This window comes from Hyphopichia burtonii (assembly GCF_001661395.1).
Source record: "Hyphopichia burtonii NRRL Y-1933 unplaced genomic scaffold HYPBUscaffold_2, whole genome shotgun sequence".
Taxonomy (NCBI): domain Eukaryota; kingdom Fungi; phylum Ascomycota; class Pichiomycetes; order Serinales; family Debaryomycetaceae; genus Hyphopichia; species Hyphopichia burtonii.
The window spans coordinates 907,312-929,635 of NW_017963729.1; the positions used below are offsets into that span (position 1 = coordinate 907,312).

General features: G+C 35.5%; 11 protein-coding genes and 1 non-coding gene across 12 annotated transcripts; 4 read left to right on the forward strand and 8 right to left on the reverse strand.

Annotated features, from left to right (window-relative positions):
- Nucleotides 1-190: 190 nt before the first annotated feature.
- On the reverse strand, nucleotides 191-2,169 carry DAL4 (allantoin permease). The gene has a single exon (XM_020220823.1). The coding sequence runs from the start codon at nucleotides 2,101-2,103 to the stop codon at nucleotides 271-273; it is 1,833 nt and encodes a 610-aa protein (XP_020077797.1). The 5' UTR covers nucleotides 2,104-2,169; the 3' UTR covers nucleotides 191-270.
- A 950-nt stretch (nucleotides 2,170-3,119) lies between these two features.
- On the forward strand, nucleotides 3,120-6,542 carry HYPBUDRAFT_135245 (uncharacterized protein). Its single transcript, XM_020219566.1, has 3 exons — nucleotides 3,120-4,428; nucleotides 4,510-5,622; nucleotides 5,761-6,542. The coding sequence occupies exons 1-3, from the start codon at nucleotides 3,209-3,211 to the stop codon at nucleotides 6,512-6,514; spliced, it is 3,087 nt and encodes a 1,028-aa protein (XP_020077798.1). The 5' UTR covers nucleotides 3,120-3,208; the 3' UTR covers nucleotides 6,515-6,542.
- Nucleotides 6,543-6,551: 9 nt separating this feature from the next.
- On the reverse strand, nucleotides 6,552-7,234 carry HYPBUDRAFT_135247 (uncharacterized protein; the record flags this gene model as incomplete). Its single annotated transcript, XM_020219567.1, has 1 exon — nucleotides 6,552-7,234. Exon 1 carries the CDS (start codon nucleotides 7,200-7,202, stop codon nucleotides 6,552-6,554), a length of 651 nt encoding a protein of 216 aa, XP_020077799.1. The 5' UTR covers nucleotides 7,203-7,234.
- Nucleotides 7,235-7,456: 222 nt separating this feature from the next.
- Nucleotides 7,457-8,611, forward strand: SEC13 (GTPase-activating protein). Its single transcript, XM_020220824.1, has one exon. It carries the CDS (start codon nucleotides 7,613-7,615, stop codon nucleotides 8,498-8,500), a length of 888 nt encoding a protein of 295 aa, XP_020077800.1. The 5' UTR covers nucleotides 7,457-7,612; the 3' UTR covers nucleotides 8,501-8,611.
- A 50-nt stretch (nucleotides 8,612-8,661) lies between these two features.
- On the reverse strand, nucleotides 8,662-9,883 carry PNP1 (purine-nucleoside phosphorylase). Its single transcript, XM_020220825.1, has one exon. It carries the CDS (start codon nucleotides 9,740-9,742, stop codon nucleotides 8,819-8,821), a length of 924 nt encoding a protein of 307 aa, XP_020077801.1. The 5' UTR covers nucleotides 9,743-9,883; the 3' UTR covers nucleotides 8,662-8,818.
- Nucleotides 9,884-9,993: 110 nt separating this feature from the next.
- Nucleotides 9,994-10,077, reverse strand: HYPBUDRAFT_t63. The gene has a single exon. It is a non-coding gene; the product is annotated as a tRNA-Lys (tRNA).
- A 1,074-nt stretch (nucleotides 10,078-11,151) lies between these two features.
- Nucleotides 11,152-13,866, reverse strand: HYPBUDRAFT_160586 (uncharacterized protein; the record flags this gene model as incomplete). The annotated part of the gene is made up of 2 exons (XM_020222497.1): nucleotides 11,409-13,866; nucleotides 11,152-11,188 (listed from the first exon to the last, which is right to left on the reverse strand). Exons 1-2 carry the CDS (start codon nucleotides 13,730-13,732, stop codon nucleotides 11,152-11,154), a joined length of 2,361 nt encoding a protein of 786 aa, XP_020077802.1. The 5' UTR covers nucleotides 13,733-13,866.
- Nucleotides 13,867-14,534: 668 nt separating this feature from the next.
- On the forward strand, nucleotides 14,535-14,942 carry HYPBUDRAFT_190929 (uncharacterized protein). The gene has a single exon (XM_020222942.1). It carries the CDS (start codon nucleotides 14,627-14,629, stop codon nucleotides 14,909-14,911), a length of 285 nt encoding a protein of 94 aa, XP_020077803.1. The 5' UTR covers nucleotides 14,535-14,626; the 3' UTR covers nucleotides 14,912-14,942.
- Nucleotides 14,943-14,973: 31 nt separating this feature from the next.
- On the reverse strand, nucleotides 14,974-16,101 carry MSW1 (tryptophan--tRNA ligase; the record flags this gene model as incomplete). The annotated part of the gene is made up of 1 exon (XM_020218441.1): nucleotides 14,974-16,101. One exon carries the CDS (start codon nucleotides 16,099-16,101, stop codon nucleotides 14,974-14,976), a length of 1,128 nt encoding a protein of 375 aa, XP_020077804.1.
- Nucleotides 16,102-16,373: 272 nt separating this feature from the next.
- On the reverse strand, nucleotides 16,374-17,132 carry CKB2 (casein kinase 2 regulatory subunit; the record flags this gene model as incomplete). The annotated part of the gene is made up of 1 exon (XM_020223461.1): nucleotides 16,374-17,132. One exon carries the CDS (start codon nucleotides 17,130-17,132, stop codon nucleotides 16,374-16,376), a length of 759 nt encoding a protein of 252 aa, XP_020077805.1.
- Nucleotides 17,133-17,452: 320 nt separating this feature from the next.
- On the forward strand, nucleotides 17,453-20,536 carry HYPBUDRAFT_152077 (uncharacterized protein). Its single transcript, XM_020220826.1, has one exon. It carries the CDS (start codon nucleotides 17,524-17,526, stop codon nucleotides 20,497-20,499), a length of 2,976 nt encoding a protein of 991 aa, XP_020077806.1. The 5' UTR covers nucleotides 17,453-17,523; the 3' UTR covers nucleotides 20,500-20,536.
- Nucleotides 20,537-20,566: 30 nt separating this feature from the next.
- Nucleotides 20,567-22,195, reverse strand: HYPBUDRAFT_155789 (oxidoreductase; the record flags this gene model as incomplete). Its single annotated transcript, XM_020222147.1, has 2 exons — nucleotides 20,567-22,072; nucleotides 22,133-22,195. The coding sequence occupies 2 exons, from the start codon at nucleotides 22,193-22,195 to the stop codon at nucleotides 20,567-20,569; spliced, it is 1,569 nt and encodes a 522-aa protein (XP_020077807.1).
- Between the last annotated feature and the right edge of the window lie 129 nt (nucleotides 22,196-22,324).

Below are 22,324 nucleotides of genomic sequence, written 5' to 3' on the forward strand. Positions count from 1 at the left end.
GTCGTGTTCTATTTGTTTCTGTTCATGTGAGAACTCCGGACTTTTATTTTGAAATATATTTTTTTCTGCCCTGTGAGTGATATCAGAATTGATCCGCAATGAATTGCAACCATTGAAACCACAGCTCCTTGCTTTGGTGCTTGATATACAATTCAAGTTTACATTAGAATGGTACAATACAGGTGATTTTCCCAAATTTTTACTTTTTATTAAAAAAAAAAATGCACTAAATTAAGACAAGAATTGAAAGAATTAAAATTTTTAAAATCTCTAAACCGAAATATCACCTTTATAATCTTTAGTAGAATCGTTTCTAGCCGTAGTGTAGGCTGTATCTTCTTCTAAACCTTCGTGAAGGACGTGGCCTTGTAATTCTTCTTCAAAGAATTCCACATCAGCAGCTTCTTCAAACCAACCTTTTTCGAAGAAGCCAACACCAGGAGTACCGGGAACTGGACTAAAGTAACATACAAAAGCATAAACCAAGAAAGCACTACAGAAACCCATGAAATAATTCAAGTGGTAAACTTGGGTGGCGCCAAGGGGAACTTTATGAGTACCGGTGGCACCAACAAAACCAACAATGTTTGGCAAAATACCACAGATATAGGCAATGTAAGCTCTCCAGTTGCAACCAATTTTGCAGTAGTAATAGAAAGAAGGCATTGAAGGATTTTCTGGAGCAAAAGTTGAAAAAAGATGGGTTAATTTCAAATAACCACGACGAATATAGAAGTAATCACAAGCAACCACACCAGCAATTGAAGAAAGGAAAACCGAATATGCAGATAAGTAAGTAGTGAATTTTGAAGAGGAAGAATTAAGTTTCCAAGGACAAACTGCTAAAGCCAATAAAGCACAAATATAACTACCACGACGAATATTAAAATACGAAGGTAGTATGGAAGTCAAATCGGTACCAAAAGATAAGGAATTAGCAGAGATATTAGTACCTAATTGGGCCAAGGCAAAAGCTGCACTAATGAAAAAGACACCAGCTCTTGATTTTGAAGAATAATCATGGTTTAAGAACTCTGATAAAACATCAAGAGGAGACCAGTAAGTAGTACCGTATAAGACGGTAGAAGCAGAACTGATCAAAATACCAATCAACGCAGTGATTGAAAAACACAAAGGAATGGTGACAGTATAAACGATATATTTCATTGAGAATGAAGGAGTTCTTGCAAAACGAGAAAAATCTGGAGCATTTACGATTAAGGTAGCAAAGTTAGCCAAGGCATTCATGGTAGATTCGACAAAAGCCCAAGCAAAGTCTGAGCCATGTAAAGACAGTTTTTGGTGAATGATAGGACCCACACCATTACATTTAACCAAAGTCCAAATTAAGAAAAGAATACCAGCAGGAGGAGCAATATAAGCCTTGACGGTAAATAAATGTCTTATTTTATGAGGAGGAAACCAAAGGAAAGGTAAAGCAAACAACCAGAATAAGAAAAATGATAAAAATTTAAAAGTAGTCAAGTCAGGATCACTAATATGATTTGGAATTTTTTCTTCCAAGTTATTACCAAAGATACTTCTTAACATTAATTCAAAAGTAGGACCAGCAACCGCACATTGAACCGCATACCAAACACAAGACATCACCACACGATTAATAATTGGCCATAAAGCACCAAATAAACCAAAGGAACTACGAACTGCAACCGGGAAACTAATATGGTACATGATCCCAACTCTCGAACCAATACTGACAAAGACCCCACATAGTAAATAACCTAACCAAACACTTAACCAAGTCTGCCACCAGGTCATACCAGCTGCAACCCCGGTGGCAGCAATTTGAAAAGTATTAATATTGAAAGAATCAGCAATCCAAAAGAAAACATAATTATACCAATTCCACTGTCTTCTAGCATACTCCACTGGTTTCAAGTCATAATTATACAAGAACATTTGGGTCTTAGTCAAGTCACTTGGCTCATCTATTCTAAGAACCGAGTTAATCTTGGTCCATATCGACTTTTCCCCAGACTCCGAACGGGAAGAGCTCGAGGTATTCTGTTCATAATTAAACGAATCTTGATCATTAACATTATCAGAAGCAGATACTATAGTATCCTTCTTAACATCAGACATAGTTAATGAAGAAACTTGTAAATGAAAAATTAAATAAATGAAAAATTAAATAAATGAAAAATTAAAAAAATTAAAAAAATTACTCCATCGAAAGAGTTATTCAGTTATTTAAATGGGGTTCATAGCTGTAAATGCTATAAATGGTTATACGGCAGTTACCATTGCTTAATTTATCATTGTAGTAGAGATTTAATAATACAGTATTGCTTCTCTCTCCTGTATACCGAAAGAACGGCGAAGCATTTGCAGTTAAACTGCCCAAGATCAAACATGCAAAAGATCATTTCTACATGATTGGAGGAGAACAATCTTGTCATCGAAGCGCAGCGTCAGATTTTAATTAACAAAAATTCTTATCAATTTAAAGTTGCCTTATCAAAATGAATTACCACCCTCGTCTTCTCGGGAGGGTCGGTGCACGCCCTCCCTGGTGCACCTTTGATAGCAGGACGAAATTTCATGAAAACGATGTGTCACATTAGCCAAATGTGATCCATCACTTGCTAAGTTAATCTTGATGTGATGGATCATTTTACTGGATGATAGGTCATTTTACTGGATGTGATCTATCGTTTTGAATCAAGGTCCGAATGTGATACATCGTTTCAATCATTTTTTGAAGACGATAGATCACACTGGATGTTACGATACATCACCTTTAATCAGAAACGATAGGCAAACACTGCGCGCCGCGACCAATAAATAGGCCCGCTTATCACTTCCAGGGTTCCTTACTGATTATCAGTTATCGATTGATCGTTATGATAGAATCGTAATAGACTGATTACATCAGTAGATGGGTAGTGAATTAGTTGATTGATAGGAGTCAACCAGTGATTAACGGAATCTTTAGGGCGTTCTGTTTGAATTTACCGCTTGTAGCGCTTGTAGAGCAGTTTTAATACTGATCGATTGAGTAAAGAACTGACTACTTGACCTTGGAGTCTCCATATTGTAAATGAATGAGATTCTGTCTTATTGTTAGTCTCCAGTCACTATTTTCGATCTAAACAGTAGAAAAACTGAGACACCTAATGAATCTCTCACAGAAAAATTGAATCAGACCCTATATACCAATGATCTAGAGTAAGAATCCAAGGAGTAGATGATGGAAGCTTCAAGGAAAATCAATCAAAAGCCACCTCATGTTTCGTCTAATGATCACATACCTTCTCTTGATTCCAATCCTCTGAATGTTAATCCGGTTTCTAATGCCACTAGTACCCATGATCCGGGTCGTTTAAGTATAAATCCATCTAATGAACTTATAACGTATATTTTCCCTGATTTTAATGCAGTTAAGTATTTCCAACGAGAGTTTATGCAGTTGAATGAGTTCCATTTAATTGAAGAATCCCGTGCCTCCGGGTTTGATATATATATGGTTGAACAATGGGTTTATAATAGAAAAGTTGGTAGTATAGTATCTACTTTCACTGGGAATATGTCTTCTGAAATATCCGTGATTAAATTTACGATCTTGAAGAAACCAACTAAGAATTATCCTTTGAGGTTTCAAGAATATTTAAACGAAGTGATGTTAAATCATGGGAAATTGAAAAAAATGGATCAGTCAAGATCTAAAGTATCAAGTGATATTGATAATCATGTCAATGAATACTTATTTGTTACAAACTTGACTGCATTACCACCAAATTTGAATTTAATTCCAATTCCACAGAATGATGCAAGAGTAATTGAAGAATTTTTCATATTAAATTCAAATTTGAAAAAACTTCATTGTAGTGGTCGGTCAACTTATTTAATCACTGATAAGATTTCGGATGCTAATGAAGATAAATTCAGGCATATGTATAAGATTTATAATACCACTATTCCAATTGAATTTGCCATTAGAGAATTGATTAATATTATTCAAACTTGTCTTTTCTATTTTGATTTATTAGATGCTAAATATTGCGATGGTTTACTTTGTAATAAAACTGAAGAAGCTATTTTAAATTGGTGGAACTTGATTGGTTTGCCCCACTTTAATGTTAAACCTAATAACCACCATGGCATCCTACCTTCAAGAACTGTTGCTGGAATAATATCTTTGATTATTAGTGTTAAGTTAAGATTACATTTAATTGGTGGATGTGATGCCCCAAAGGATCCTTTTGATTTTGAAAATTTCATGATTTCAATCGGACAGTTCCAAAAACAATTTAAATTAGAAAAGAAAAGAAAATTGGATTTGGATACCATCAATAAATTATTCACTATAACTAATCATAAACTTCTCCCTGATTATAATAATTCTCATTACAATAACTCTTCTCCTTCTAATGATTACAATAAAGATGACCTAGATGATTCTTTTGAGTACTCAGATGTCATATCGCCAGCATCTCCGAAATTACCTCCTCCTTCTAATAATAGCTCCTCGATTTTGAATCCTGTTAGTTCAATGGCTAACATGTCTGCAGCTACTTATAGAAGAAATAAACATTATTATAGAAAAGAAATGAAGAAAATTACCGATGTGGTTAAAAATACTGTCCAGGATCATATGTCTACAAAAGATGATGATAATTACTTCTTCACTGATTCTTCAACTAATTTGAAATCAAGTGGAGCCAAGCTTAGAAATAGAATAGCAAAACTAGCTGATAGTGTAAGCCCGATTGACGTGGAAACCCTTGATTTAGAAATTTTGGTGAAAAATTACTTGGTGGGTAAAACTTTACATCGACTTTGGTATGCAACTTCGTCAAGCGGTAATAATGTTAATACTTCAAATAATACCTCCTCCAACAAAAAGTTTGGTAACGATTCTCAATTCACCAATGGAAATGATAACACTGCCTCTAGTAACCAACGTCACGGATATCATCATCACCATCATCATCATCATCATCATCTCCACAATAACAATAATTATTCAACCTCAAGTCGTCATAAGAATGGTTTTGCTGATAAAGCAATACCAAAGAATTATCAATTTGTCAGTTTGAAAGATTCAATAACAAAAAGTCAAGGGATTGGATTTGCAAATCCAAATAGTTCCCTCATTTCGGAACCCTCAAGGTATTCTCGTGGTTTGAATAAAATGAAATTTGGTCTACTGAACAAGCGAGGGCTATTAAGTACAAACGCAGATCAAAAAAGTGGATCAAAACCTTATCAAGATGATTCATCCAATGAAGATATCAGTTATGCAAATGAATTAAATGGTGCTACTGACCCCAGAGAAATCAATTGTTCTGCTGATGAAAACAGAGGCCAACATTCAAATCAAATAAATGACTGTTCGAATAAAAACCGCGATATATTTGAAGAGGATGACTTGCATCAATTTCAAATGAATTTGAATAGACGGAATTCATTCCCATTTGTGAAGAAAAAGGGAGAGATAAACTTAGATATTATTGAATTTCTAAGAAATGAAAAAGTCACTACGAAAGAGAAAAGGCACAACAAAAATTCAGATCATAATTCTTTGCAAAACAATAATTTAGAGATTATGAATGATTACAGATTGAAAAAAACCAGAAGTTTTTCAAATTTAGAAGATTTGTTCTTTTCCACAAAATCTGGTCCATCAATTAATAAAATATCTAATTCTTATATCAATACAATTGACTCATTCCTAAAACTAGATTATGCAAAGAGGGATGCAGATGGAAATAGAATCGATAATATTGTTAATTCAAGACCCTTACCAACTAATCAAAGCATAAATAAAAAGTATCAACAATTGAATTTGGAATTAATCAGACTGCATAATAATCATAACCAGATGGTTTCGAATAAAGTAAAAATCATTGACGAAGACCTATCTGGAAATTTAGATTATAAGATTAGTGATTTAACAGCTACAATTGACCGAATTGTTTATGAAACTAGAATTGTCGTACAAAGAATTAACGAATTAGAAGAAAATTCTAACTTGTTTGATAGTAAATTAAATGATCAATGTATGAAAAAACTAGCTACTATTATTAATCACTTGGTCCGTCTGAATAAATTCAAGAAAGTCTTTGACGACCCAGATGAAAGAAATGAGTTGGTATTGAAGCTCACAGGAAATTCAGAAAGTGAGTTGGTTAATAGAGTGGATAAAAATTCAATTGACAATGAGGGACTTTTCAGATTAATTGTCATATTCATTTACGATATGATTGATTTCATTTTCCAACTCTTCAAATTCGATCGATCCAAAATGAATTTGGATAGGATCAGGCAATCTTGGGGTAAACTTGATCCAAACAGAAAATACATCAACAAAGCATATAGTTACCTTGGTAGGGACCCAACAAGAGGTGTGGACATAGAGGAGTTGAAAAAAGATGAGCCAGAGAATGAATCACCTCTGCATATTAGCCTAGCAAATGAAAATGAAACTACTATGGAATCAAGTAGTAATGACGAACACAAACTTTCTTCCAGTTCTTCCTTGTCTCTGTGACTGCACATTTCTAATTAATGATAAAACTAACTTATTTTTATATTTTCTCGTTTTGTAGCGTAGGATCTGATGTAACATATCGATTAAATACAGCATTCAAACTACTGATCAAGATCTTTAAATTTTTCTGATAATCATCAGAAAGAATTGTTTTGTTCTCTTGGATTATCTCTTCCGATAAGCTCTTATAGTAGAGCTCAAGCTTCTGGACTGCATGATTCATTTCTTTGATATTTACATCTAATAAGGAAATCTTTGGATCCATAATAGATTCATTGAAATATTTCAAACGATCATTTTCGTTAGACTCGTCATCTTTACGCATCTGATTTCTATGCTGTACAAACTCCTGGAAGCTTTCTACAATTCCTGAATTCTGTTCATTCAATTCGAGTAGCTTTTCGGTAATGAAGTCTTGTTTCTGTATATCCATCACCAATTGTATTCTTTCCTTTTCTAGAGCTTGGATACTCTCCCCTTCTTCTTCCGACCTGTTCACCTCATTTTCACTAGAGTCGCTCTCTACCTCGGGCCCCTTTTGTATAAGACTCTCATAATCTCCAGATGATACAAGACCTCTAGCAGATTGTTGTAACGATGTAATCTGATTTGACGATTCATTAACTTGATTGCCCAAACTCTGGATCAAATAGTTCAACGTCTGAATCTCTTCACTGGGTTTATCCATACTTCACCCTTCGTTGTAGCCAACTTTCAAATCAATAGTACTTGCACAGTCGATACTATGGTTTATAGTAGTTCGATATTCAAACGAAATGCTGCCGGGTAATTTTTGTGTAGCTACTACAATCTCACTTGGAAAACTAGAAAAAAAAATCCGACTTAACACGTCTCAATCGAGTATCGATCAACAAATTGATCAATTTGACAACATCTGCCGATACGCCAATCGAAGCATCAAATTCAATTTGGGTTAGGATACAAACTTTCAGTGATAAAGATAATCTGCGAGAAGCAAGAAAGAGAGAACAAGTTTTGAAAGAAAAATAGAAGTTCCAACATTCTTTGCAAGCAAACAAATCTCTGAATTTTCAATTACAACAGTTAATCAAAGATAAATATAGTCAGGAATACAATATGGTCACAATTGGCAATGCACATGATGATTTGATTCATGACGCCGTCTTGGATTATTATGGTAAAAGATTAGCCACTGCTTCTTCTGATAAAACCATCAAGATCTTTGATATTGAGGGAACTCAAGAATATAAATTGGCTGAAACTTTGGTCGGTCATGAAGGTCCAGTTTGGCAAGTTGCCTGGGCTCACCCTAAATTCGGCTCCATATTGGCTACTTGTTCATATGATGGGAAAGCGTTGATTTGGAAAGAGCAACCAGAAACTCAACAATGGTCTATTATTGCTGAACATAAAGTGCATCAAGCAAGTGTTAACTCTGTAAGCTGGGCTCCTCATGAGCTTGGTGCAGTATTATTATGTACCTCTTCAGATGGTAAAGTGTCGGTTGTTGATTTTAAAGAAGATGGTACTACTTCTCATGTTATATTCGATGCACATGCCATAGGGGTGAATTCTGCTTCTTGGGCTCCTATAAATACCTCTGGTAAGGATTCTCAAAATGAGCGTAGGTTTGTTACATGTGGATCTGATAACTTGGCTAAAATCTGGAAGTTTGACTCTTCCTCCAATACCTATGTTGAAGAAGCTAAATTAGAAGGACATACAGATTGGGTACGTGATGTCTGTTGGTCTCCTTCAGTCTTGATCAGAAGTTATATTGCTACTGCTTCTCAAGACCGTACCGTTTTGATTTGGTCTCAAGATAATACAGGCAAATGGCAAAAGCAACCATTAACTTCAGAAAAATTCCCCGATGTTTGTTGGAGAGCTTCTTGGTCCTTATCTGGTAACATTTTAGCTGTTTCCGGTGGTGATAATAAGATCAGTTTATGGAGAGAAAATTTACAAGGTAAATGGGAATCTGCTGGTGAAGTTGACCAATAAATGTACTATATTTGATCTCCAGTAATATGGGAGCAATTCTTCTAATGACTTCAAAATTTAAAACATAAAAATAAAAAAAAAATTGAAAAAAATCAAAATCAAAGATTAAACTACATGACAAAATTCGTAAAATGAAAATTATAAAACAAAAAAAGCATCAAATCATCGTGGTATATTTATTTCAATCAATACTGGTAAAGTTAAGACATGATTGGTGTTGGGAAGGCGTATATTACTGTGCTTTAAAATTTTAAGAAAACCATTCATTTTATTTCTTGATCGTACATATATCTTTAGATGCATATAATTGAATGCAACTTATAATTCATTGATAGTAGCTTCAAAAATTCTTGTAACGTCTTTGGAAGCTTCATCTGCAGCTTGTAAAACTTCGGCATGCGATGCTATGTTCTCATTGAGGGGTTTGGCGTTTTCATCAAATACACTTGGTGGTTTCTCTCCATTACCAGAGTTCGTTATCAAGGATAATGCCAAAACATTGAGGCCCGAATGACGGGCTACAACGACTTCAGGAACAGTCGACATACCAACAGCATCGGCTCCAATTACTCTAAGCATTCTCACTTCAGCCCTTGATTCAAAAGTTGGACCTGAGGCGAATAAATAAGTCCCTTCATAAATATTACGAGTAACACCCAATTCTTTAGCTTTGGTGAAGAACTTCTTCCGCAATTCGTGACTGTAAGCATCAGACAAAGGTTGGAAACGATCTCCAAAAGTCTCCAAATTAGGACCTCTCAATGAATGTTGGCCAGCAAGACCTGGAAAATCAATGTGATCATTGATTATCATTAGATCACCTGGTTTGAAAGATGGATTCACTCCACCTGCTGCATTTGTAACAATCACATTCTCGACACCAAGCTTTTTGCTTACTCTGACTGGGAAAGTAGTTTGTTGGAAAGTATACCCTTCATAGTAGTGAAGACGTCCAACCATACATATCACAGGTACCTTGTTCGATCCGATTAGTCCAAAAACTAGTTTACCGGCATGACCAGGAACAGTCGATGTCTTAAATCCTGGAATATTCTTATAAGATAATTCAATTAGGGACTCTTTGTCTAAAAGACTGGCTATCCCACCTAACCCTGATCCGCATATTATTAATACTCTCGGCTTGGATATAGCTGAATCTGTTGGCAAAACCGATTGGATTTTATTAACAGCTTGGCCAATCAAGTCAATGTATTGCTCTGGGGTTATCAAATCCGACGACATTTAGTTTTATTTGATTGAAGTCCCTTCAAAAGATATCTGTGATATTTAACAAAAAAAAACAACTCCGTGCAGAAAAAAAAAAGGGAACAAAATCAGACCAGGATTAGCTACAGACCGTTAATTTGAGGCACACTTATTCAGCTATATCAGTTTGCTAAGTCCTGCGATATTTGCTAACACCGCGATGCCATTTAACATATCACCTCATCATAACCCCCGTAGTTGAGGATGAAAAAGAATGCAAAAAGTAAAGCCCAACGCGGGGCTCGAACCCGCAACCTTCTGATGATCTCACTAATAAGAGTCAGATGCTCTACCGATTGAGCTAGCCAGGCGCTTTACATCGAAAAATAGGACATGGGTATTCAGGCCTATGCATTTATCATTAATCAAAACTTCTACGTCAAAAAAAAAAACTTCAACATGGGTTTTCTTGAATAACCATAGTCTTTCCCACTCTAGGAGAATATTAGTAAATAGTTATTAAATATATATTCTTATATGTTAAAAAAAAAAACCAAAAAAAAGTTTAAAATCGGTTTTATTTTCTTTTTGGGTGACGACAGAAGTTTAGAATTAATCTTCAGTTCTTAAAAAAGCCTTAAAAATTTGGATTTCGGATTATTAAAACATCCAGAAAGTTCACTTACAAAACTTAAATTTCTATCCAGTTAGTGGAGCTTCGCTGTATACTATGTTAAAGATCCAAGATTCATATTAGTACGAAGAAAGTTTTGAAGCAAAGCTATAAGAAGTATATATTCTTTAATCGGCTGTATCGATATACAATAAAAAGGTATCGAATAAGCTATTTAGTCTAAAACTCTATACCAAATTAAAGCGGGGCGTTGATTCAAAATTTTCTTTTATATTATTAAATGCAACTTGTTTTATGTTAAGATTGAAAGAAGAACTGTCCTTAAAAGTTGAGAAATTATTAGATTAGGACTTAAAGGGGCCAATATGGTGATTAAGAATAAATTTTGAGGACTGGTTAAGCCACACGTGAATGAGTCCATGAATACGTCTCTCTTAAACCTATATTCATTGGCCAGAGCTTCAAAGTAAGCTCTCTTGTCGCTGCAAAGTCCATTTCATATAAAACTTTTCTTGAGCTTTTTCTTTTAAACCTATGTAAACCCATACCTTCACCATTTTATAATTTTAACGAAATAGTTCCTCAAAGGTTTTGATTAAAAAAATTACTATTCAAAGCTGCTTTCAAGTTTCTTTGCATATCGCTCATACCTTAATTTTTTTTTTTTGCAATCGTTCTTTTCTTCGCTTTTTTTTTGCAGCTTTTTCAACTGACATTTTGACTCAAATTTGCTAAGATTTGAGAAAAAGACTTAGAGTAATGAATACATGATATGAGTAGTTCAACCACAAAACCTACGGTCTAAGTAATTCTAGGGAATTAATGCTATTAATGCTAATTGAGAGAAACTATTATACAAATTATTAATAAAAGGTGTAACACCGAAAGTAATAGGCAAAAAAAAAAAAAAAGACAAGAGAAATGAATTGAAAAATTTAGTGATTGAGTTTTTCGTCATTCGAATAGAAGTCACTCAGTGGACTTGATTGTTTGCCCAAGTTGTGATTATAAGACATGACAGTATCCAAACGAGATGCATGGGTTGCAGGAGATGATGAATCATTGAACATCTCATTAGAAACTAGATTATTTACTTCATCTTCTATATTTTCTATGTTAGAGCTGAGCAATGGAGATGAAGGCATGTTAGCAACACTGGCTGCTTTGTCTAATTTCAAAGGAGATGATTTAAAGGTTCTCAACTGAGGTAAATTAGAAGAATTAGTGGTTTTTTGTTGTTGAGCGTTTTGGAGTTGATTTTTATCGTCTTGATTATTCTTTGGAGTAGTTTGATCTTTAGGAGTTGGTCCACCGAATAGTGTTGACCATTCATTGTGATCAGGAGTGTTATTCAGGGTGAAAGATTTTGCGATCATCTTATCAAAATCGTTTTGGTCTTCGTTGTCATCTTCACCAACTGGGGGCCAGTTTTCTTTATCTTCGCCTTCATAATCTTCATAAATATTGATGACACGAGTGTTAGACTTAGTCGCCATCATAGGTGGGGTTATACCTTGTTGTTGATTACTATCTTGAGGCAAAGGATCTATATCAGTTAAGGGCCCACCAAATGAATTTAATTGATTCATGAAATCAGTTAAATCATTAAAGTTGGTTTTATGAAGATTATTATTATTATTATTATTATTTTGAATGACCTGATTGATAGCAGACGGGGTGTGAGAAGGAGTCAAGAATTTATTAGTAGATGGAACTGTTGGTGGGTTTAATGGGGAAGAAGAGGACATATTTGAAGGGTGAGTTAATGATTTCGCTGATGCAGGTGCTGGTAAAGGAAGACTGGAGTCCTTTTGTTTTAAGTCCTTTTTGTATTTTTGTTGTTGTAAGTATTTCTTGACAACACCTTCTGGTCTCATGAAACCTTTATTTCTTAAGAATAAGTAACAGGCATTACACAAGGGACCGAACATTCCTTCATAGTTTTTCTTGTTAAACTCTTTTGCCCTATGAATAGCAAGGTAGTTTGGATGAAATTTTGTTTCAAAGTATCTCCAGGTCATTGATGAAGTGGTTGCACAATTACTATTAGTACACACTAAACCGTGATCTTTTGGTAATTTAGTATCAGGAATTGTATGAGTTTTTTTGCTATCCAAATCTTCCAAGTCTGGTAAAGAATGAAATTGATGATTACCAGAAGAAATTACTGGAGCACTTTTTGGTTTGTAAGGAGGTTGTTGAGGGGTATAAGGGGATGATTCTGTTTGATCTTCATCATAATCATCATCATCTTCATCATCTTCGTCAAGACTGTGTTCATTATTATTATTTTCTTTATTCATGACTTCGTTTGAATTCTCATTATACTCTGTATCATCAGAGCCATCACTAACATCAAATAAAACTTCTTCATTAATGGGGGAAGAAATCATGGGTTGAGTAGACGCCATTGACCTTGTACGAACCGCTCTTTGTGGTAAGTCAATTGGAGTTGTACTTTCATTAATGGTAGGAGTAGTGTTCCGAGAAGCAACTTTTGTATTGCTGTTATAATTTTTTTGACGTATTCTATTAGTGGAAGGATTATCAATGATTTTTGCTTGAAGGAAAGGAGCAGATTTAAAACGATCTTGAACACTTTTACTATCATATTTTGAAGGGGCATTCAATTTATCTGCGTTTATAATGTTGAAAACTTGTTGACTATGAGGATGATAAAAGATGGGTAAAGATTTAGTTCTAGTAGCTTTTATTGCAGAAGCAGATGCAGAGGCGGATACCGAAGCAGATGAAGAAGGGATAACTGAAGAATTAGTTGGCTTATTTGAATGACGTTGTCTTTTTTGAGCCGAATAATTATTAGCAACTATTGACTCATTATTAGGTCTTCTTGAGTTTTTCAGTTGGTTAGTATTGGATGAAACTGCAGGAGCAGAGTCTTGGTCATGATTTTGTTGAGAGCGTTCAATAGTATGTAATTTCAATCTAATTTCTAGAGTTAATGACGAAGAATTTGATTTATCACCAAATAAATAACTAGCCGATAAATTTTGGCACACTCTTCCCGGTATAAGATGTGATTTTGAAGAATTTAGAAGCGAAGACATTTCTCCTTGAGAAACAAACGGTTCATCCGGCTGTTCTGTGATGTCTTTATAATAAACTGCATAGTCTTCCATATTCAAATGGAAATTTTCTGGAGAGTTTTTCAAAATCTGTTGAGTACAAGTTTTCAAGTCAAAGGCACCCAAGGTAAGAAACTCTTGTTCTTGGGATTGAAGCGGGTTTGAAGACAAAGCCATTGGTATTTGAGCAATTTTCACTGAGTACTGAGATCTTGATCTCGACAAAAACACAGTTCCATTATTATTGAAGGAATACAAGACTTTCACTTGCATCCTTCTATAAGTAGGCTCATCTTGCTGACTCATTGGAGAGAATTGGGGGGTAAATGAACAATCAGTAGCTGAACCTGGAGAACCTAGTCAAATCTGGATGCACCTCTAGTATAATCTACTGAAGTCTTTGATTTCAAGCACTACACCAACGGGAAGACAGATGTAGATGAATAGGTATAAAACAAGGAAAAAGAAGAAGAGGAGGTATAAATTTTTGAAGAAGAAGTATAAATTTTTGAAGAAGAAGATTTTTCGTAAAAATCAAAACAAGTTGTATAGACAGAAGTCAAAAACTAAGAAGACAAAAAAAAAAAAAGAGAAACAGAAACGAAAACAATAAAATACACAGAAAACGGTAAACAGGATTAGATATTAAAAGATTTGTTGATCGAGCAATGGAGTTCACGGGACTAAAAAAAACAAACCTATAAGCAGGAGACGTGGTGTTGTTATGGTTAATTGTTTGTGTATTCAGTCTAATTTTTTATTGGTGAGATACTTCACTGTTCTAGTTGCCAATTGTATGGAGCAGCATAAACAAACCAGGCTCCCACAGTGTTCCAAGCCGAGCAAGCAGATCAGCTAAGTCACGTAAATTAACTTTAGGCGGGCTTGGGTTGGAATCTTTACTTGAAACGACTCCAACCTTAAGTGCTTACAATGTTATCTTCCCACTGATACAACGCCAGCCTAATTGGTGTTGTTTACAGTTGTGGAATTTCGGGAGGTATTCTTTGTGTTTACGGCAGCGTCTAAGCACCAATTGCCCATTATTTCAAATCGTTGAGATCTTCTTATAGGCCAATTCCACCAAAAGGTGATGGAAAATGACTTGCAAAAGAAAAACAACGCGTTACGCGATTTGGATGTGAATTTTTCAATTTGCAAAAAAAAAAAAAAAAAACTTTTTTTGCACCTCTTTTTACTATGGGTGCACGGGTGCTTGGCCGCTGGAATTGGATGAACATGCCGCAAAACTCAGTTTCTCGTTATAGGGCATTAGAAGACCCACCGACCAGCCATTGGAGATCGCTGGATCAGAGGTCAACACGTCTCGGTGGGATGTGGTTGGAGAACGCACCACAATCACGTCTCGATGAGAGGGTCGGGGAGCCGGTCGTAAATACGTCTTCAGTACTTGGTGTCTGTGTAATTAAAATACGTATTAAACAAGTGCTTACAATGGAGATTGGACTGATAGATAAGAGATAATGTATTGGTGTCATGAGTCGGTCATAGGTTTATTTGAGTATATACAAGATTATGTAGATGGGTTAATCTAAACCAGTAAGTTTTTTGATATCACGAATGTTCTGGGAAGCAATGGCTCTGGCCTTTTCAGTTCCTTGCTGGCAGATTCTATCGATGTGGGCCAAATCGCCCATTAACTGGTTGAACGTGTGTCTGCTTTCGCTGAACTCTTCTACTATCAAGTCGGTGACATGATCTTTCAACTGTTTATGATCTTGGATCCATTCCAAGTCTGTGACGGTATCGTCAATGGACTTTTGGGTTAATCCGGATATGATATTGATTAAGTTCGAAACCCCCGGTCTGTTTTCAGGGTCAAAGTAGATTTTACCCTGGATAGAATCGGTTTGCGCCTTACGAATTTTTTTAGCAATGCTTTCCGGCGATTCGGTCATGTACAATGACAGACTTTGATCCTTATCTGATTTGGACATCTTCTTCACCGGGTTTCTCAAGGCCAATATCTTTTTCGCCGGGGTTAATAGTGTCTGAGGAAGGGGGAAAAACCCGCTTTGAAATCGGTTATTGAAAGTATTAGCAATATCACGACATAATTCTAATGGTTGACTTTGATCGTCCCCAACTGGCACATGGGTACTTTTGTATAATAAGATATCGGCTGCTTGAAGAATCGGATAGCAAAGCAAACCTGCCTTAGTTTTACCCATTATTTCATCATCAAAAATTGAATCATTCTGTTCAATTTTTGTTTTCAGCTTCCACTGGGTCATTCTATTCAATGCTCCTATACTGGTTAAGCAAGTCAAAATCCAGTTGAGCTCACAATGCTCCGGGACTGATGACTGATGGTAAACAGTACACTTTGATGCATCGATCCCACTAGATAATATCCCGGCTATGGCTTCGTATCTAAACTGCTTTAATTCTTTTGGATCATAAGGTATCGTAATGGAATGCAAATCAGCAGTCCCGAAGATAAACTCAGTTCCGGGAGAGTCACTATTGGAGATTTCTTTCCAGTTACGTAAAGCTCCCAAGTAGTTTCCTAGATGAATTTTCCCGGTTGGCTGAACAAGTGAGAATACTCTGGAATTCGGTGGAACTTGGATGCTACTTTGAATAGACACCGACTTAGCACGCTGACTGTATTGTCGAGCAAGCAAAACACAGCCCTTTCTATCTATCTTCATTGATATATATCTATGCCCAAAAGATGATGTGCTTCAAATAAAATTTTCAATTTAATTTTTTTTTTTTTTTTTCAGAACTTGATGTTGCACTTTTTTCAACAATCTTAACTTCACTTTCAGCTGAACGAGAATATATACAACAGCACATCAAAATGACGAATTTATTCTACTATACATTAAAAAAAAAATAAGATAGATTAGAAGAAAAAGAAAAATATTAAAGTAAAAGCTAGATTAACATTCGTAGAAAAAAGAAAGAATACTTAAAATTCTTATTTATTAGATAAAGTGCTGATAGTAGTGGTTGCATCATCACTGATAAACCCTCCAACAACATTATTCAATTCAATTCCATTATCAGTAAGTCTTTTCTCTAGTTTCGCTCTTTGCAATCTGCGCCATCTATCCAATTTAGAGTACTCGTGAACATCGAATCCAAACACTTTGGGAACATAAGTATCTTTACTATGAATTGGTATGACTTGGGGGAAATTTTGGAAAAACATGGCTGGGAATGAAGTACCAAAATAAGCCCCATCGACAATCGAATGTCTACCAGACTTCGGATTATATAGATCTTCACATTTGGCACAGTATAACTTAACAGTAGTAAGTCTTGGTTGGTCGTTCAATCCAATAGGTAAAAGAGGATGTAATTGACAATGTACTCTAGGACAGTAACCAAAATCACCGTTTCTATATTTTTCAAACATTTTAGTTAACCCCCTGGAAGTCAAAATATATCTCGCATGGATTAATCCATATAAGATTCTAGCATTATGCTCAAGTGTGTCTCGATGTTCTTCCGGGTGCAGTTCTATATCAACAATATCAGTTATTATATCTATCAACGTTGGTAATTTACTAACTTCTTGATTTAAACCAGTTAAATTGAATCGATCACGAATATATTCGTCATCAATATCACAAAAATATTCATTACCTTTAATTCCCAAAAACAAATCTATCCAGTACTCCGTGAAATCAGAACTGGAGTCGGTAACATAGTCGTCTCGATTTGTACTGGCCATCCTTGATTGATTTATGCTAGTTGGTTATATGTACTCCTAGTCAGCAGAGAAAAAGAAAAAAAAAGTATCCGGGCAGACCTTCTTGCTTCTTATTGGTATCCAATGATTGCTGTATGAATAGTTCAATACGGTTGTCCCTATGGAATGAAGTATTTCTTCAATATATCCATCAAGTTCGGTAGGATGTTTTTTTTTTTTTTTTTTTTTTTTTTTGGTTCAAAGAACCAAAGGACACTCGGTCCTGCATATTTCGAAATATAGAGAAAAAAAAAAACCCAGTGAAAACCAGGTCTTTGGGAAACAATCTTCAACTTTAAAGACTTAGATCTAGTCAAGCTTTTGTTTGTTGATAGACTCAAGACGAGTCTCGTTGCTAATTGATCAGAGAAAAATGCATTTGTTAGTGCTTCCAAGTCCACTTCACGACGGAGAAGTCCATTCAGTTGACGTTGATAGTTCTAACTGCAAACTACTAACGGCTGGTAAAGATGGATCGGTTGCCATATGGTCATTGCCTGATTTGGTTAGCTTGAAAGGTAAGGAAGCAATAACTGGGTTCAAGAGCTTGAAAAGCTTCAAATACCATAATGACACTGTCACCATTGCTAAATGGTGTCCTACAAATAACCAGATATTTGCTTCTTGCGATAGATCTGGGAACATTTACATTACGGACTTGGAAAAAGATACTCAAAAGTTAATATATCCATTTGAGAGTCCTGAAACTAAGTCAAACAACGTCATTGATGGATCTTGGTCCTTCAATGGGAAGCTATTCGCATGGAGTACTTTAGATGGGAAGGTTCATATATATGATTACCAAAAAAATACCTATCAAGAATTAACGAAATTAAGCAAATCAGAAAAGCCACTTACACAGAGAAGTATTGCATTCGACCCTACTGATAACTACCTAGTAACCTTGGGTGATGATACTTTGATATACGTTTACCAATTCCAAGAAGAAGGTGGTAATTATAAGTTTCGTTTAATTCATAAAATATCCAAGCTTATTAATAAAACTCCTTTGAATGTGAAGTATAAAAGGATCTCTTGGTCTTGCGATGGGGAGTTTGTATCTGTGCCTACTGCAATCAAGAATCAAACTTCATTAGTTTCGTTAATCTCTAGGTCTCAAAATTGGACAAATAAAATCAGTCTTGTTGGTCATGACCTTAACTGCGAGGTTGTAAAATTCAATCCCAAAATATTCACTTCTGCGACCGTAAAAGAAGATTCAAATCAGGGAAAACCCGAAGGTGCTGAAAACGTTTTCAATATTATAGCGACTGCAGGTTCTGATAAAACACTCGTGGTATGGAATACCTCAAAGGCTTCCCCCATATTTGTTTTGAAGGATCTCGTATCAAAAGCAATTGTTGATTTGTGCTGGGATAAGTCTGGTAGTCATTTGTTTTTGGCATCATTAGATGGTCTGTTAGCAGTTGTTAATTTTGAACCAGCAGAAATAGGAAGCGAAGCCCCTCCAGAACTATATAATCAATTAAAAGAATTTGAGAAACAATCTTTAAAACCGTTTGATCATAAATATGAAGCGCAGACTTCAGCAAGGAATAAAGCCGATCAACAAATTGAAATCTTGGACCAGAAAGATGCCATCCAAGTAGACAATATTTCCAAGACTCCCGCAAAGGAATCAAAACCACCACTGCCAAAGATGGAGCAGAAAGAGAAGCCCGAAAACAAGAAAACCGATATCGTTCCTCAAGTCATTGCTGCTCCGTCTGTTGACGAATCTTCAATGGAAGTAGATGACATATTACAATCGACAATGTCAAATAGACAGGCCAAACCATCCAAACAAGTTTCTAAGAAGACCACAGCAAAGCCGATACAAAAAGAACAGCCTACGAGTGAACAACAAAAAATAACAACAAAAAATGGTAAGAAACGAGTTCAACCATTGCTTATATCCGAAAACAACGAGACTAAAAGCCCAAATCCAACAAAGTTAAATGGAAACAGTACGTTTTCTGAGCCCTCAACTGCCACTGGGAAGTCTCTAATGGAATTTGATAAACCTAGCTATTCTGTGCATGAAGATGTCTTCAAAGAAAAGAAAAGGTTAAGAGCAAACCAAGAAGAACAATCCACTAAAAAGATTAAAAGAGATTTGGAACCCATCAAATTCGTGGGGTCTATCATCGTTAATCCCAATACTACTTTTGCCAAAGTCCGTTTATCAGTCCCAAAAGTTCGGCTTAACATTAGAGTGATCAGCAAAACAAACCCAAACAGCGATGATCCATTTATTTTAGATATTAGAAATGGACAAGGAAACGAAGCAACACCTACACGTATAACCTACTTTAAAAAAGATAAACAACTATGGTGCGATTTTGTACCAAGATATATTCAATTAGTGACAGAAGGCTCTAATTTTTGGGCTCTAAGTACTGCTGATGGCCAAATTTTGACGTATTCAAGTCTTTCTGGAAGAAGGATCTTACCGCCTATGATCATCGGTACCCCAATTTCTTTCTTGGAAAGCCACGGTAAATATTTAATGGCCGTCACTGCAGTTGGTGAATTGTATGTTTGGAATATAGAAGATAGAAAAATTCATTTGAAATCTCCTCTGTCGTTGAGTCCCTTATTAGATTTATCCAATAAATATCAGGATGATGGTTTATCCAAGGCAGATAGCTTGACTATGTGCTCTATAACGTCTCGTGGTATCCCCTTGGTCACCTTATCGAATGGATCAGGTTATCTTTTCAATAATGATCTAGGAGCATGGCAAACAATAACAGAATCTTGGTGGGCATTTGGTTCGCACTACTGGGATTCATTGGGTAATGACGACTCCTCAAATAAACCTCAAGCTTTATCTGTATTGGGAGGTGAAGATGAATCTTCAATTGTTGGTCTTCTTGAAAATAAGACCAACGAGGAGATTTTGAGGAAGACCCGTGCTGGACGAGGAAAATACTTCAATAAGATATCGAAAAATATGATAATGAAAGAAGGGTTTGAGAATTTAGAGAATACTATATCTTTAAGCCATTTGGAGAACAGAATACTTTGTTCTGAATTATTAGGGGAATTCAAGGACTTCAAAAAATTTCTTATAACATATGCGAAAAGAATTTGTGAATTAGGATTTAAAGCAAAATTATTTGAAATATGTAATCAATTATTAGGACCAGTCTCCGATGATTCAGAAAATGAAGATGCAGAAGACCCCGAAAAGCTCGATCATACATGGAATCCTAAAGTTTGTGGGTTGGATAAACATGAATTACTTAAAGAAATCATTCTTACATGTGCTTCAAATAGAGATGCTCAGCGGGTACTTATACATTTTGGAAGAAAAATTGGTATTCTAGATGAGCTTTCTTATTAACCTATGTACAAGTATATTTATATAAACATCTATATATAATAATTTGAAACTGTATTTTTATACTTCATTATAATTTGAAAACATTTTCGTTAGACCACTTTCTGTTCCCCAACAAACCTTTAACAGGACCTTGCTCATTAGTAGCATCGTATCTCTTTCCAGCAACATAATCTACATATCCATCAGGGCCGCAAACAAGTGCTAAACTTGCATCTTTCTTAGCTTCTTGACGTGTAACGAACGCTTGTTCAAGAGCATTCTCATATCGAGTAGGACGTTCTTTCGTCGAGTCAGAATTAGCTGCATCAGAGCGACCCTCTTCGTCAAGAATCTTCATTCTCAATCTCAAGGATTCTTCTGGAGAAAGATTTTCCGATTTTTGTTCTGACTCTTGACGCATTGGACTAACATAAGAAGGTTTTTCGGGTGATTTGACATTAGAAATAGCCAACCTTGATTTTGGATTGCTATCATAGTGTTCATGTAGTTCTATACGGTCAAGTTTTTCGAGAAAAAACAAAAATCTCTCCAAAGGTTTGATTTCTCCAGGTTTTTGAGCAGAATAATGAAGATCAATAAAGCCTCTGTAAGGATTTCTTGATAACAACACTTGAAGAGCCGGTGCAATACCCGTTCCCGCAGTGAAGAAAGACAAATTATCAAAATCAGGAACATTATTCGCTTTCTTTATGTTTTCTAGAAGTAGTTCAGGTTCAACTTTCGAAGGCAAATCTTTGAATACTGGTCGACGATGTAATGGCTTCAAAGGATGATATGGAAACTTATATTCAATGTTAGGGCCTCTCAATTCGATTTCATCACCGACATTTTTGTTGACAACGTACTTGGAAACTTCACCGTCATCGTACTTTTTGATATAAAAGCACATTGTACCCTGTTTATCGTAATCATCAACTTCATTGTCAATGACTTTAAGAAGTGGCTTTTTCTCTCCACTATACGTATATTCAGATTTCATGAAGTATAAAGGCAATGGTGTATACTGTCTCACAACCATTATTTGTGGTTGTTTAATATCAACTGACCATACTCTATCCCCGTTCCAAATAGACTTAGTTTCATAGTTGGCGTAATAACTATACTGCCATTGGGTAGTTGTCGGCATCACTTCTATCAAGTAGTGGTCATCGTCAATCTGCTCCTTATGAGTAATTCTAAATTTGTGAAATTCATTTGGATCCAAAAGGTCATTCTCATTGGAATATTCATTATCATCATAAACCCAAACTTTGATTGTATAAGCACCCCAAGCAACCACAAGAACAGTGATTATCTTAGGAACATACCTAGACCAACGTGATCTAGTCTTTGGTTGTTTAGCGGCATTGGAATGCTTGGAATAATCGTCTTCATTTGGTAAACCTGGATATTCGTACGTCAATCTTTTATGCTTCATTTTGGGGATATATGGCTTGTTATCGCTCTTCATAAGTTCTTCAACACCGAGATCATGACTCATAGGAGCAGGAGCAGACCTTGAAGTTTCCTGGTTGACACTATAGCTCGATAAATCATCATTATTCTTTGAAGATAGTTCTTTCTTCTCGGAAGACTTTTTCGTGGAATCATCCTGTTTAGAAGACTTGAACCTTGTAAAAGCCAACTGCTGGACACGAGAAGGTCGTATAAAAGACTTCAATGGCAACCTCAAAGGGGACCACGTTTGGCGAAGCATTTTGTATTTACTGAATCAGTTTTCAAGCCGTTGAATCTTTCAGTAATATTCAAAAACTATAAGAGAACGAAAAAAAAATACGCAGTGCACATCGATTAGGTTTCGAAAAAAAAAAATGTCCATATCATT

What these genes read in the sequence shown, in the direction of transcription:
- DAL4 (XM_020220823.1), bottom strand. Translation starts at nt 2,103, where the DNA reads ATGTCTGATGTTAAGAAGGATACTATAGTATCTGCTTCTGATAATGTT.
- HYPBUDRAFT_135245 (XM_020219566.1), top strand. Translation starts at nt 3,209, where the DNA reads ATGATGGAAGCTTCAAGGAAAATCAATCAAAAGCCACCTCATGTTTCG. An exon ending in GACCTAGATGATTCTTTTGA is followed by an intron (nt 4,429 to 4,509) that starts GTACTCAGATGT and finishes GAATCCTGTTAG; the next exon opens with TTCAATGGCTAACATGTCTG. An exon ending in TTTTCAAATTTAGAAGATTT is followed by an intron (nt 5,623 to 5,760) that starts GTTCTTTTCCAC and finishes TGTTAATTCAAG; the next exon opens with ACCCTTACCAACTAATCAAA.
- SEC13 (XM_020220824.1), top strand. Translation starts at nt 7,613, where the DNA reads ATGGTCACAATTGGCAATGCACATGATGATTTGATTCATGACGCCGTC.
- PNP1 (XM_020220825.1), bottom strand. Translation starts at nt 9,742, where the DNA reads ATGTCGTCGGATTTGATAACCCCAGAGCAATACATTGACTTGATTGGC.
- HYPBUDRAFT_190929 (XM_020222942.1), top strand. Translation starts at nt 14,627, where the DNA reads ATGGGTGCACGGGTGCTTGGCCGCTGGAATTGGATGAACATGCCGCAA.
- HYPBUDRAFT_152077 (XM_020220826.1), top strand. Translation starts at nt 17,524, where the DNA reads ATGCATTTGTTAGTGCTTCCAAGTCCACTTCACGACGGAGAAGTCCAT.